The 13,472-nt window shown below is 42.2% G+C and overlaps 1 protein-coding gene across 1 annotated transcript in view; it reads left to right on the forward strand.

Annotated features, from left to right (window-relative positions):
• The window catches only part of LOC146829765 (nicotinamide N-methyltransferase-like), a 127,621-nt gene that overhangs the window by 67,104 nt on the left and 47,045 nt on the right, over positions 1-13,472 (forward strand). The window contains exon 2 of the mRNA XM_085608486.1: positions 10,328-10,535. Within this exon, the coding sequence (XP_085464612.1) occupies positions 10,328-10,535 (208 nt within the window). The remainder of the gene's footprint in view (positions 1-10,327; positions 10,536-13,472) is intronic.

Raw genomic sequence — 13,472 nt, forward strand, 5'->3', positions numbered from 1 at the left:
ATATTAGTGCGAAAGGAATATGTAAGTTCTTGTCCCCTGTATGGAGGAATGAGGGTATTGCTAAGTGTGCCGAAAGAGTGGTTAAGAATTGTATGGTGTGTTTGATGCACAATCCCGAAAGGGGCACCCCCACTCCACCTGGTCATTTTGCTCCTCCTGCTTGTCCCTTTGAGGTTATCCAGCTGGACTTTATCCATATGGAGAGATGCAATAACCTGAAGTATGTTTTGGTTGTGGTTTGCGCGTTCTCCAGATGGATTGAGGCCTATCCTCTTAAGGATAATACTGCCCTGTCCACAGCAAAAATCCTGCTGAAGGAGTACTTTCCTAGGTACGGAATGCCACGGATTGTGTGGTCGGATAATGGAAGCGAGTTTGTGGGAAGTGTAATGCAGAGTGTGTGTAAGGGCCTGGGAATACGCCAAAAATTCCATAGTGCTAATCATCCTCAGGCAGCGGGTTTGGTTGAAGGGTACAATGGTACCCTGAAACTAAAACTCGCAAAGATTCAAGCTACGACTGGTCTATCATGGCCTGATGCCTTGCCTCTGGCTCTCCTATCGACCAGAGCGACCGTACACTCACGAGTAGGGCTTAGCCCATATGAGATTGTGCTCGGCCGCCCTGCGAATATTTGGGGAGTCCCGAGGCCGAGGGCTTTTGATAGTCTTGAGTATCCAATGCTGATTGATTACTTGCATGATTTGACCACTAAACTACGGTTAATCTATCAACAGGTCTTTGAAGCTCTACCGGCGCAGACAGAGGGTCCTGGACACCAGCTCCGGCCAGGGGACTGGGTTGTTACCCGAAATTTTGGTCGGAAACGTAACTTGGAGCCAAGATTCGTCGGACCCTTCCAAGTTTTGTTGACAACGAGGACAGCGGTTCGACTGGAGGGCCGGAAGAATTGGGTCCATGCCAGCCACACAAAAAAGGTGCCGATCCCCTTACCAACGGACGGTTGGGTGAGGACTGGGATTTTGGCCACAGAAACTGAGACTCCTTTGCACTTTGTGCCGTTTAGCGACGCTCAGCTTGTGGGGGAGGATTTGTCACTGCCAAACACACATGTGAAGTCATCAGTAGTAGAGAACCCAAGGTCTGACTCGTTGTCCACTTCATCGGACACTGTTGCGCCAGCTGAACAATTGTTTGTAGAGCAAACTCGACCTGGAAGAAGTCGATACTTTCTTCGTTCAAGGACTAATAAAAATTAGTAGTATACTTTTTTGTTTTTTGATATTTCAAATATTATGGACAATTATATACTTTCTTCTTGAGTTTTTATGTGTTTTCCCACTGCTAAGAGATTTGTAAAAAAACTGAACGTTTCGAGGAAACCTCTCCATCCGGGTTACCGTAGGGCCGTGCGGGTACTCCTTTCTGTTTAGCAGGTTTCTGACGTTAGGTCGGTTACTTTTGTCGATTCCTGGGAACTCCTGGGGATTGATAATCGCTACTCAGAACGAAGTGCGTCAAGTACGTCACGGACGGTTTGTAGAGGATGGCATTCTCTAAGCTGTTGGAAGTAGAAAGGATGTCGACGCAGAGATTAGAGCTATGGAGGGTTGTACGAACAAAATGTTTTCTGTTCAGGTGTTTCTACTGTTCTTGACTGTATCTATGTTATTGGTGGGTGGAGTGTATTTTGGAGTACCGCTGTCATTACCTTCTGTTTCCCCTACCTTCTCTCCTAAACCTAGTTCCCTCACCACTGTCTCCCCACATTCTTTTCATCCTTTGCCTCAACATGAGCAGGTTAGACGTGCGGAATTCATGAATAATTCCTTTGTTCAACTCCTACACCAGCATCAGTTGGTGGTGAACACTACCAATTGTTGGGTGTGTGGGTTAATGCCACATACCATGGATAGGGGTATCCCGTATTTGGTACTTCCTTACAGCTCTCAGGGTTCAGCTCGAGCATTCCAAACTATGTTCCGTAGTGCACTAGATTCCTACCCCAGTCGAGAGCCACGGTCTGTCAATTTTGGTCCTGGGCCGTATCATAAGCCTTTGGCGATAGCAATAGCGGATCTGGATAGAGATGTTTTTGATGCATCACTCATTCCAGGCGAAGAAGTGCAGGCCTATAAGGATCTGAGCGAGGCTGAGTATAGTACGTCAGTGGGTGATAGACAGCTTAAGAGCTCGTCCCCAATATGGATTGTACCACACCTTGGTAATTTCTGCTTGAAAGGTCTGGGTCGAAATCCGAGAGCACAACTTGGGAACAGTGCTTGCACTGATACGTATGTTCTACCGATGCTCTCCTCCCCTGTTTTTCTGACTGCTAAGGGCACTTATTTTGTATGTTATGAACGCGCGTATACATGGTTACCCCGCGATTTTTCAGGTACCTGTTATATTGCGAATCTTTTACCACCGACTTTCACGGTTGCTTCAGACTACCACAAAACTAGAGTCGTGAGAGGCGTTATTAGCAAAGAGGATACTGCTGGTCAAGAAGCAGGAGACTTCTTTAAGGGTTTCTTGCCATTTTGGGGTCCTATGGTTAATAGTAGGAACCTAAGACAGTTGACCCGTGTAGTTGAGTCGACTGCTAATATTACTGCAAATGCCCTTGGTAACTTAACAGCTGAACTACAGGCGGATAGACTCATGACGTTGCAGAACCGTATGGTTCTAGACGTTGTTCTTGCAGATAGAGGTGGTGTGTGTAAAGTTATCCATTCGAGTTGTTGCATTTTTATTCCTGACAATGCTCCAACTGTTTACCAAGCCATCTCGAAGTTGCACAAGATTTCCGAGTCCATACACGTGGACGAAGGTAATTGGACGCTCCTAGGATGGTTTTGGGGCCTGATGTCAACATGGGGTTGGAAGATTCTAATGATCGTAGGGGTTGTTGTAACGTTTCTGTTCACGTGTTGTCTTTGTGTACAGTGTGGTCCGGCCTTATGTGGCCTATGTGCTACAACGTGTATGAGGCAGCCATCTGTTACCAAGGAGACGTTGATGAATAGAATGATGTTCCAGCAGCAGCTGAACGATTTGATGAATATTGACATAGACTCCGATCTTGACTAGTGCTTGCCTACATGAGGGCAAAAGGAGCGTCTGAGGTTCCGTGTGAGACGGGACGGCACTTTCGAGTGGTGACGAATATGGACGAGTTTGGTATCTACGAACCGCAAATGACGAGTATAGTGGGTGTATGCAGTTTCGCTATGCAACCACGTATGGTTCGTCCCATTTTTGGGTTTGTTCATCCGAACCCTCGGGTTCCATTTTAGATACAGCATCCATTTTGTTTCTTGCCCTCAGGTAGCCAGCAAACGGACTTTGTCCGCCTCATGACCCAGGGACTCCCAAGCTTACACGAGGGACATGTGTTTCTTTGAGGTGACTTTTACGATGAGGGAAATGACACGACTAAGGCAGATGGCCCCGCTCGAGGCTCATCTTGCAGCGCCGGTCTATTGTTTCAGCCATGCATACATTAGACACGAGGTCTTTGACCCCTCTATCAAGTTTCCTTTATTGCTCCTAACACTCTTTTCAAACCTGTTGTGCGTCCTTGTTCTTTCGTTGCGTCTGTTTTTCGTCCTTCCTCTTAATGTGTTTACGGTTAGGATGAAATGTGTTTATTGCAGAGGAGATATGTTTTTACAGTTGGGAACCGGCAAGACTGTTGTAATTGTGTTCCGGCCTCCTGAAACATGAACGCGACCCTTTTGAAGTTTATTGTGGGAACTGAGTTGTAACCTTTGTTCACCATACTGTGCTATGGCAAAAACTTGTATAAAAGGACCGATCCACTTCTACAAATTTGAAGCAGTCTCCGAGAACCTACACGTTGTGTACTTCTTGTGACCTCTGTATCCCTGCAGTAAATAAACGCTGATCTCTGACGTCGCTGGAAGTGTCCCGTGTCTCTGTGTTTAGTACGCCAGAACAGGTAACCCACGAAGGTTTCAGGTGTTGTTCCCTGGCACCGCTGGGTCTTAAGAATAACCCAGTCCTTCACCGTCCTTTGCAGTAGCTCCAGAGTCTTAAAAACTGAATTAAAACGGGGTCAACATTCAATTCATTTAGGACACCCCACAGCTTATCGTGAGCTACGCAGTCAAAAGCAGCTGTGAGGTCTACGAAGGCCAGATAAAATTTCCCTGTTTTGGCCTGGGTGTATTTACCAATCAAAATCTGCTCATTGGTTCCTAAACCAGCTCTAAAACCATATTGGATGTCACTTAAAATACAATTTTCTTCGGTCCATCCCTGTAATCGATCTAGAACAATCCTGCCCGCTATCTTCCTCAAAGAATCCTTCAAGGATATTGGACGGTAGCAGGCAGGGTTCTCCCGCTCACCCTTTCTTAAAAATTGGGACTATGATTGATTCGGACCATGTGCTGATAAATGCTTTTTCGCAGCATGCTTGTAAAACCCTAGTTAAAATGGGGCCCCGAATCTCCAGATTTTACTTATAGAGATCAATTGGTACCCCATCAGGGCCGGCGGCCTTGCCACTCTTGCTTACCTTGAGTGCAACATTTACATCATGGAGCGAGATATGAAATTTAATAGGTGTAAAGGACTGGTCTGCACTCCCTGTTTCTAGCCTCTGGGCTGCTTCCACGATAGTCTTCTGTTTTGAATAAACTTTAGAAAAGAAGTCTATCCAGGTCTGTTCCACTATGGCCGACTCAATTGAAGGAACGTCTGTTTTATTGATAAGGAGTGGGGCGTTAACTGCCGACCAGAATTTCGAGCTATCTTTGCTTTCGGCGGCATCGCTGAGGTCCTTCCAGGCCTTATCTTTCAGCTCAATTATCCTATTTTTCATTGCTGCATTATACAGCTTTCTACAGGCCCTAATCTCATTCTCATCTCTCGCCTCTCTATGTAAGGCATTCTTTAAGTTAGAGTAGCTTTTAGTGCAATTTTTATCAAACCAGCCCTTCTCAATATTGCGCTGATAGCCAAGTGATTGCTCATGACGTTTTGGGTGATATCATAGGCTTTCACGTGACTAGCATAATGTATGCCCAAACTCTACGGTGGGTGTACACAAGCGGTTTGAGAATCCCAGGTCATGTTTAAACATGATTTCATTACGCAGCTCGCCTTTTATGGTATGTTGGAAATGGATCGGCGGATCATCCTTATCTAAGGTTAAACCACACTTCCCTGATTCCGCCACCGGGCACAAACTGGTATTAAAATCCCCACCCCAAATGGGGATGATCTCGAGGTCTCCCTTTAATTCTAAGGTGCTAATGTTTCCACTGAGCTTCTCCACTATAGCTCCCAACTGGCCTATTTCTGTGTTATTGTAGAAGTTGACCAGGAGCAATGCATTGCTGCAGTCAGTATGTATTAAAAGCGTTTGGTAATAGATTTCTGAACTAACCATCTCACTCGTATGTACACCCAGAAGATTCAAAATGTAAACACATAGCCCTCCTTTTGACCTACCGCTAGGTGATTGAATTGCAGGTGTATGATATGTCTTGTACCCATTAATATGTATGTTGTCGATAGCCCAGGTCTCTTGCAGACACAAAATGTCAAAGTTATTAATAAAAGTCAACCAGGCTGGGTCGTTCACCTTATTCCTTAAACTGGCCACATTCGAAAAGAGGACTCTGCATGGCCCTAACTCGTGATCGGTTAGGTTCATATGGCCACCCCCTGGGACATAGACACTACTTGGGATACTATCCCCTTCATCCTCTCGTACTTCCAAAACCGGGTTCTGCGGGATTAATACAACCTGATTTTCAGCAGTAGGGATATGCTTGTGTACAAGCTGGCCCCTATCCATCGAATGTCAATCGTTTTCATCTAAAGTAATTAGGGGACCAAATCTATTTGAGATGGCTAGTTTATGGCATGAGCCCTCTCGTGTCCAAACTTACGTACCATGGTTTTCTGGGGTGTTTATAGTTTGTGGTCGATAAAAGAACCCCAGGGGGCGGACTTGGATGCTGGTATTAGGTGTATTTATTTTATACGTTCTCAATAGGATTTCCCTGACTAAGGCGGGTGATCCTAGCGAGAGAACTATGCAGTCTCCTTCATAAAGTTTACTGCTGTGACCTACCCAGTCAACCCTCCTCACCATCTTAAATTCCCTGAAAAGAGCATTTGTTAAGCCTGTCCTATTACCCAACCAATTTATTGTCCTATATCTCAATGCCAGCCATGTTTCCATTGTTACTGATGGGAGCTGGGGAACGTTAGCTAAAATGGTAGTGTATGGTATTGCTGCTGGGGGGAGGTTAAGTATTTGTGCTCTATGCCTCTCCTCAGAAGCGTTATTGACCATTTTACTAGTACTTTCCCCACCCTTCTGTTCAGTTCTTATTTTACTATCTTCCCCACCCGAGACTTTAGATCTATTTACGTTTGCGTCTTGTGTAAGTCTTTTACCTAGAGATGTAGATGCATTTTGGCGAGGGTCCCTACGCTCACCCCGCTTACTTATTTCTATGTTTTTTTTGTCTATCGGAGTTGTCATTTTTAAGACAGACCTGTCTGGTTGCACATCTCTACCCAAAGATTTCTGGTTTACTACTCCATTATTTTGTGTGGTATTTTGATGAGCCCCTAAAATATTTCTAGCCCAATTTCAATTTTTTCCAATCTCGTCACAAGAGTGTTAATAGATAGCCACACAAACTCCTTTAGATCTTTTAAAGCTATACACAAATCCATCACTTCACTTGAGGATTCAGTTTTTTTCCCCTTCAAGGCGCTCGTGGTGGCCATATCCTTTTGTGTTTTGTACCTAAAACCCTGTGTTTTTCCATGTGTCTTTTTTAAATGGGTCTTTAATGGTCTAGATGTATAGGCAGGAATCGGATGGATTGTGACTACGTCTCTAACAGTGATGTTAATTGCCATTGTTTTGGGCAGGTTACAGGGTTTTTTCAGGGGTGGTAGTTGGTCGCTTTCTACTGACCCATTTAAGATATCATCAGGAATTTCCTGAACACACCCATTATTAAGCTGTGCATGGGTAGCCTCTACATCACTTACATCACATATCACATTATAATCCATTGTTTGTTGTTGAGGAGGAGGTGGGGTTATAGTTTCATTATTTATTGTTTCCTCCACGGAAATGATCTATATCACCAACAGCCCCTGTTAAATAGTTCAGCAGTGTCATATTAATCTTCCTATGTTTACTTGGTGCTTTTGATATGTGGCTCACTGTCTGCTTTCTTTTCCCCATTTTAGTCCGCCACTAATAGACCTACAATGCTTGTAGGGCTTATATGGTTATGTCTCAATAAACCTTAAAAATAGGTACAACACGCAAACTATACGCTTGCTAAGTCGCTATTCACCCGCGCGTGAAAGATGCTTAAATATGTAGGACCTGTTAATGGAATATTAAGAACTATAATTGAAACTGTTAAGAACTATTACAATTTTTAAAATGAAAAAAAGCGATGGAACTGTAAAAGGAATCAAGCATGCGCATACAGGAAAGTGCAAAGTGCAAAGTCCAAATTTGTTAGCAGCATAGAGTCATTTGGAGTGCAAACTGGAGTTAAATTACTTGCTTCAATGTGCATCAAAATTTAAGGAATTCGGATGCCTACAGATTAGCAGTGCTCAGAGAGCACGGTCACAGTACCTTACTTGTTAATCCCAGATTGATACAGGGACTTGGAAGTTAGAGAGGTGGCCCAGCCCAGCCTCCTCCGGCCTCGGAGGGGCGCGGACGGGCCCGCCCTTGGCCCGGGCGCCCGCGCGCGTCCCGTGCCACGGGAGGGCAATGCTGACTAAGAGGGCCTCTGGCACCCTCTGGTGATGTCCGGCTCCCCTCAATTACATATGGCCAGCTAGCATTTCCTGCGGCTTTTGTTAATAGCTTTAAACAAATCAACTGCCAAGCATTTAATCGAATCTTCCATATTCCTAAGCATACACAAAATATATTCTGGTGCGACTGGAATTTGGGTTGAATAAACAAAGCTACGAGCACTGGGCAACGTTCATGCGGTACTACAGAGGGGTTTGTGCAGCCCCTTCTAAAACAATGAAGTCAACCCTGAAAATAATTTTTATGAAAGCCAACAATTCATGGAGCAAAGGCCTGCAAACCGCCTGCACTGCATTACAGCTTGACATGATCAAATTGCAGGATGTGATCTATCAGCCTGTCGCATTAAAATATATATTAAAAAAACAAGTTAGGTCCTTATCTAGGGAAGAAGACACGAAGGAATTGAATCGTTCCAAAAGCAACATTGGGATAGTTGCATGCTCCTATGAAGATTGATTAAGGCAACCATACCTCGACGCTGCGTTAAACAAAATCATTTTAAAGCAAATGTTAACAGCGCCAAGACACCCCCGGGTATATGTGTGCTCTATAAATTACTGTAACATAACATAACATAACATAACAGTGAGGCTTATGGCATTGCCGATAAAAGACATTAACAGGCGCTGGAAATCCCTAGAGGCGATCACGACCTGCAGACTATGTCACCAGTATGAGGAACCTATGGTTCATTTGGTCTGCATATGCGATTGCTTGATACATGCACATCGCACTTTACAGAGGCCATTGTTTTTAATATATGGGACGCGCAATTGCAATGATGCTATGAAACTCTTGTTCAGCCTGGAGACACCGATGGAACTGGTTTGCCAAATTTGCACACAAAGTTAAAGAACGTTTAAGTAACGCACATTACACTGTAGAACTTCAAGACTGCATTTTGGGTATGCCTAGACTCTGATTTGCATGTTATGACATGATTTATGGATTCTGCATTTTATTGAAATTTCTGTTCCAAAATAGGTCCTTAAATGTCTCTTTATCTGGAAATTTTATAGGATTTTGCTTGATTTGTGAAGTTTCTACACACGCAAAAGTCCCTTGTTTAAAAAAAAAAAAAAAGTACCCACTTTTTACCTTTTCTTCTCTTTTTTTTCACAATTGATATATGGGTCTTAGTGTTTTTATTATCTATGATCTGCATTACCAGGATTGGTTTTAGCTGATGTAGAACATCAAATTTGTAGCAGTTAATGATGGCTACTGTAGCAAGCACGTTGTTTGGCTATTTTATAGGAAACTTTTTGTAACAATTTCTGTAAATTGATACAATAAAAATGTAATTCATTCATTCATTCATTCATTCATGAGTCATAGACTAATGATGGTACCTTGCGGGCAGGATTTTGGCTAGGATATTGAGGTTATAGTTAATCAATGATATGAGGTGATAGCTACTACATTCCAGAGGATCTTTCCCCTCCTGGCAAATGAGCAAAAGTATAGATTTCCGTAGAGATGCAGTACAACAGTTTATAAATCCTCCCTCTTTAAAGAGCATCAGTAGAATTGGAGCACGTGCTCCTGACCTGTCCTATGGCCATGGAAGCCAGCCTCCAGCAGAGAGTTACAGAAGAAAAGTGGTGTAAAAAAGTATGGTATTTCCTTTCGCCTAAGTTTACCTTCTAGCTTTTAACTACTCTTATGGGAGAGAGAAGGGAGGTCCAACTGCTTTAGAAGATATTTATCTTCTCTTTTGTATCAATGAGCTGTAGAGCCTAATAATACAAGTCTCGACCATCAGAAGCTGATGAGTTGCCAGCCTTCCCATGATATTCCGCATGGCTGCCATTGTAGACTATAATTTTCTCTGCCGTAATTGAAAAGTAAGCAGCTATCCAGCCTTCTACGACCACTCATAATGTTGCTGCTCTCACTTGATCAACACCCACCCTGCCTGCATGATGATGACAGTATTAAGTGCACACGTCTCTGATATCTACTGACCCTGTAGCCCAGGTATCAGTTCAGCACTGTGTTGCCCAGTGAGATCCCTAACTGCTTTTTCATATCTTTCGCCAAAACATGCCTCCCCATTCAGGTCAATCCCATCAAGAGGTCTTTTTGAGAAGCATCACTGACTGCCCACAGTAATTGAGCCAATAAGACCAGCATTGTTCTCTTCTCGATACGCTAAAATATGTGCCTGAGGTGTCCTTTTATATTGGGATTGTCTCTATATTGTGAACTGCATGCATCATGGGTTTGGTGGGGGACCTACAAAACCTATATCAAGCCTGATTTGCACCATTAACTGGTCACCTTCCATGACACAACAGTGTGTCACATGGCAAGTAATGCAGAGCCTGCGAAGAGGTAGGCAATGCACCATTATGTGGATTTACAATTTTTCTTTTTATGAACTTTTTTGTCAATGTTGTTCTGAAAATGTGCAGATGTTGCATGAACTGGTACCAATATATCATTTCAATTTGAGTTTCTTTTTACTTTTTAAAGAGCTTCAATAATTGAAGTAATGAACATTTTTCTCACCAGGTGTTGAGAAGGGAGAGATGCTGATTGCAATGTCCATTGTTCCTTTCTTCCAATGGGCTCTTCCAGCCTGTGAGCATTTCACAGACATAATTTTATCCTGCCCAACTAATAAGTGCATCTTAGAGATAGAGAAATGGAGGACAAATGCACCTGGGGCTATGGACTGGAGTCATGCAGCAAAGATGATTTGTGAGATCGAAGGCAGTGGGTATGTATTCTGCACTAATCTGTGTATTACACCTGCGTATCTATACATTGCTTTTCAATGATCTTAGCCCATAGTGCATCAGGTTTACAAACATAGGAGAGTTCTCAAAGTTCCTATCCCTTGCACATAATATTGTTAAAATAATCAATTTCACAACGCCTTCCTTTTTTTTCTAGCTCTCTAAGTGAACTGGATTGCTTGCCAAGTCATAGCCCATAACCAGATTAATCTCAGAGAGGAATAAAATGTGCACTATGATGCATTAAGAATAGATGTATGCAATTCAGAGATGCAAAGATTACAGAACAATATCAGTTCAATATAAATATACATCACCACCTCTGTAAAAAATACTCTTATGGCTTATAGAGCTCAACTTAATTAAGCAACAATGCAGAGTTCATTAGAATCTGAGATGATAACACCATCTTAATTTGTATGTGACAGCTTAACAGCTTGAAAACAGCTGCTGATGTACTTGCCAGAATACTAGACTATACCCTCTAATTTCGAGAACCAAGGTTTATCTCAATTGTAAAATGACAAATAATAAATCATTTGTATAGTCCAGTTTTGCTGCAAAATCAGATTCAGAGAATTGCATCTTATTAGATAATTGACTCTACTAGTTAGGAACTTAAAAACATGTAAAGAGAGATATTCTACATCAAGGAGTTAGGACTACTTCTAATATCAGGAAAAAGGAGGCTTAAAGGAAACCCCAAAGATTGAACATGTGAAGTAGTGATTGAAGAGATAATATTTTGTTTGTTTAAGAAATGAATGCAAAATTCAAATTTGTAGCCAACTTTAAATGCCAGAAGCCGAGCAGAAAAGATCGGAAAAATTGCAGCTGTTTGTTGTCTACAAAAAAGGATCTCACCAAAAGAACTGCTTTATTAGAATATGGTCTGATGATAGAACATTTGTGAGCAAGTCATAAAACAAGTTCATGTTCAAAAACAAAGTTCTGCTTTGGGATTTTACTTTTGAAAATAAAAAAAATCAAAGTTGTAGAACTACATCATGTTAATGGAGCTGTCCATACAGCTTTCAATGCATTTACAGGAACTGCTGGACAGCAGTTCCTGCAAATTTGAAAGATGTCCTCTGGACAATTCCAAATGTGTCAGGCGAAGTATCTTCACCATGGCAGGAATAAAGAATAAAGTACTCCACTGTACACACAGTAAATCATTCTTCTGCCAAACTATAAATCCAGCCCGAGGGTATCGAAATGTGGACATGGTGCAAGAATAATACGTTTTTCAGTTTCTCTTTAAGTGAGATGTGTACAATTCCAAGTACTTACAGCTAGCACAATTATGCAAAATTCCACAAAATCTATCCTAAATTTCACATAATTGTGCAATATCTCTTGCAAAAAAAGATGCCAAAGCACATTTTGTTATAAAAATAGTGCATAATTGCATGATTTGCAACACATGAATGCAATAATTTTGAATAGGAACTGACTGTGTACCTCATTCCATCCAGCTCTATCCTGTCATTTCCTGTCACCACTCCCACTCTTCAAATGTTATTCTGCTGATTTACCTATAAACTCAGCAAGATTCCGTGGAGTTCCACGAACGGCAACGTTTGGTACGTTACACTGATTTTTGGCACTGGGAACTTGTCCTGTGCTGTAAAATCAGTGCAAATGGCACCATGCGGTGTGCCAGAGGGTGCTGCTTATTTCTGTTGCTCCAGTAGAATTTCTTCTCCAGAGGCTGCTTTCTCAACCTAAGCGGTAGTGACCTTGCTTGATCGCCTGTGTTGAGAAATCTCGACGGGAGACGGCCTAGCATCGATTTTCTCACTATACATATATACATACACACATATATAGGTTTAATCAAAAAACTGACACGTTTTGACCAAAATGATCTTTGTCAAAAACCATGAATGTGAGAAAAAGAATCACCATGTCATAATAAACATAAAAGACAAACTTGACAAACATTATGTAAGTAATCCAAATTAAGAAAATACATGTTATGTTATGTTATGTTATAATGAACTTGTATAGCGCACATACACCGGATTGGTTCTTGGCGCTTCTTGGATCAGAGACAGGGAGATTACGAATCAGTGGGTCAGTCGAATGCTTGTTTGAAAAGCCATGTTTTTTGCAGTTTGCGGAATACCTCGATGTTTGTACAACTTTTGATCTCTAAGGGCAAGGAATTCCAGTACCTTGGGCCCAAGAAGGCAAACCTAGATCCACCAAAACGCTTCTGTTTGAAGGAGGGTATTGTTAAAAGATGCAAGTGAGTGGATCTCAGATTACGGTTGGGAACATATCTGGTGATTAGGCTGTCAATGAACTTAGGGTTTTTACCATTCAGGGTTTTGAATATAATACAGCCCATCTTAAAGGCGCACCTTTGTGATATTGGAAGCCAATGTAATTTCCTGAGGAGGGGGGAAATATGTTGGCGTTTGTTTTCTTGAAATATTAACCTAGCTGCTTGGTTCTGTATTAGTTGTAAGCGATAGTTAAGATAGGCTGGGATACCAAAATATAAGGAGTTAGCATAATCGATATGCGAAATCACCATAGCAAGAATAGCTTGTAATTTAGCCTCCTGAGTTAAGAATCGACTAATTTTCTTTATTTTTCTCAGTTGGAAAAAACATGTAGATGATACTGATCCTATTTGAGTTTTCATGGATAGATCACTACAGATAGTGACTCCCAAGGTTTTGGCATGCTTGGAGGGGCTCGGTGGTTGTCCCAGTTCGTTTGGCCAAAAGTTGGGGGTCCACTGGTTTAGTGAGCCACCCGTGAGGATCAATTCAGTTTTGTCTGGGTTTAGTTTCAATTGGTTGCTGTTCATCCAGTCGCGGATGAACAGCATGGTTGTTTGGAATTCAGAAACGGCGCCTAAAGAGTCATTGATAGGAAAGATCAGTTGAAAATCATCTGCGTAG

Source organism: Triturus cristatus, chromosome 5_2 (genome assembly GCF_964204655.1).
Source record: "Triturus cristatus chromosome 5_2, aTriCri1.1, whole genome shotgun sequence".
Lineage (NCBI taxonomy): Eukaryota > Metazoa > Chordata > Amphibia > Caudata > Salamandridae > Triturus > Triturus cristatus.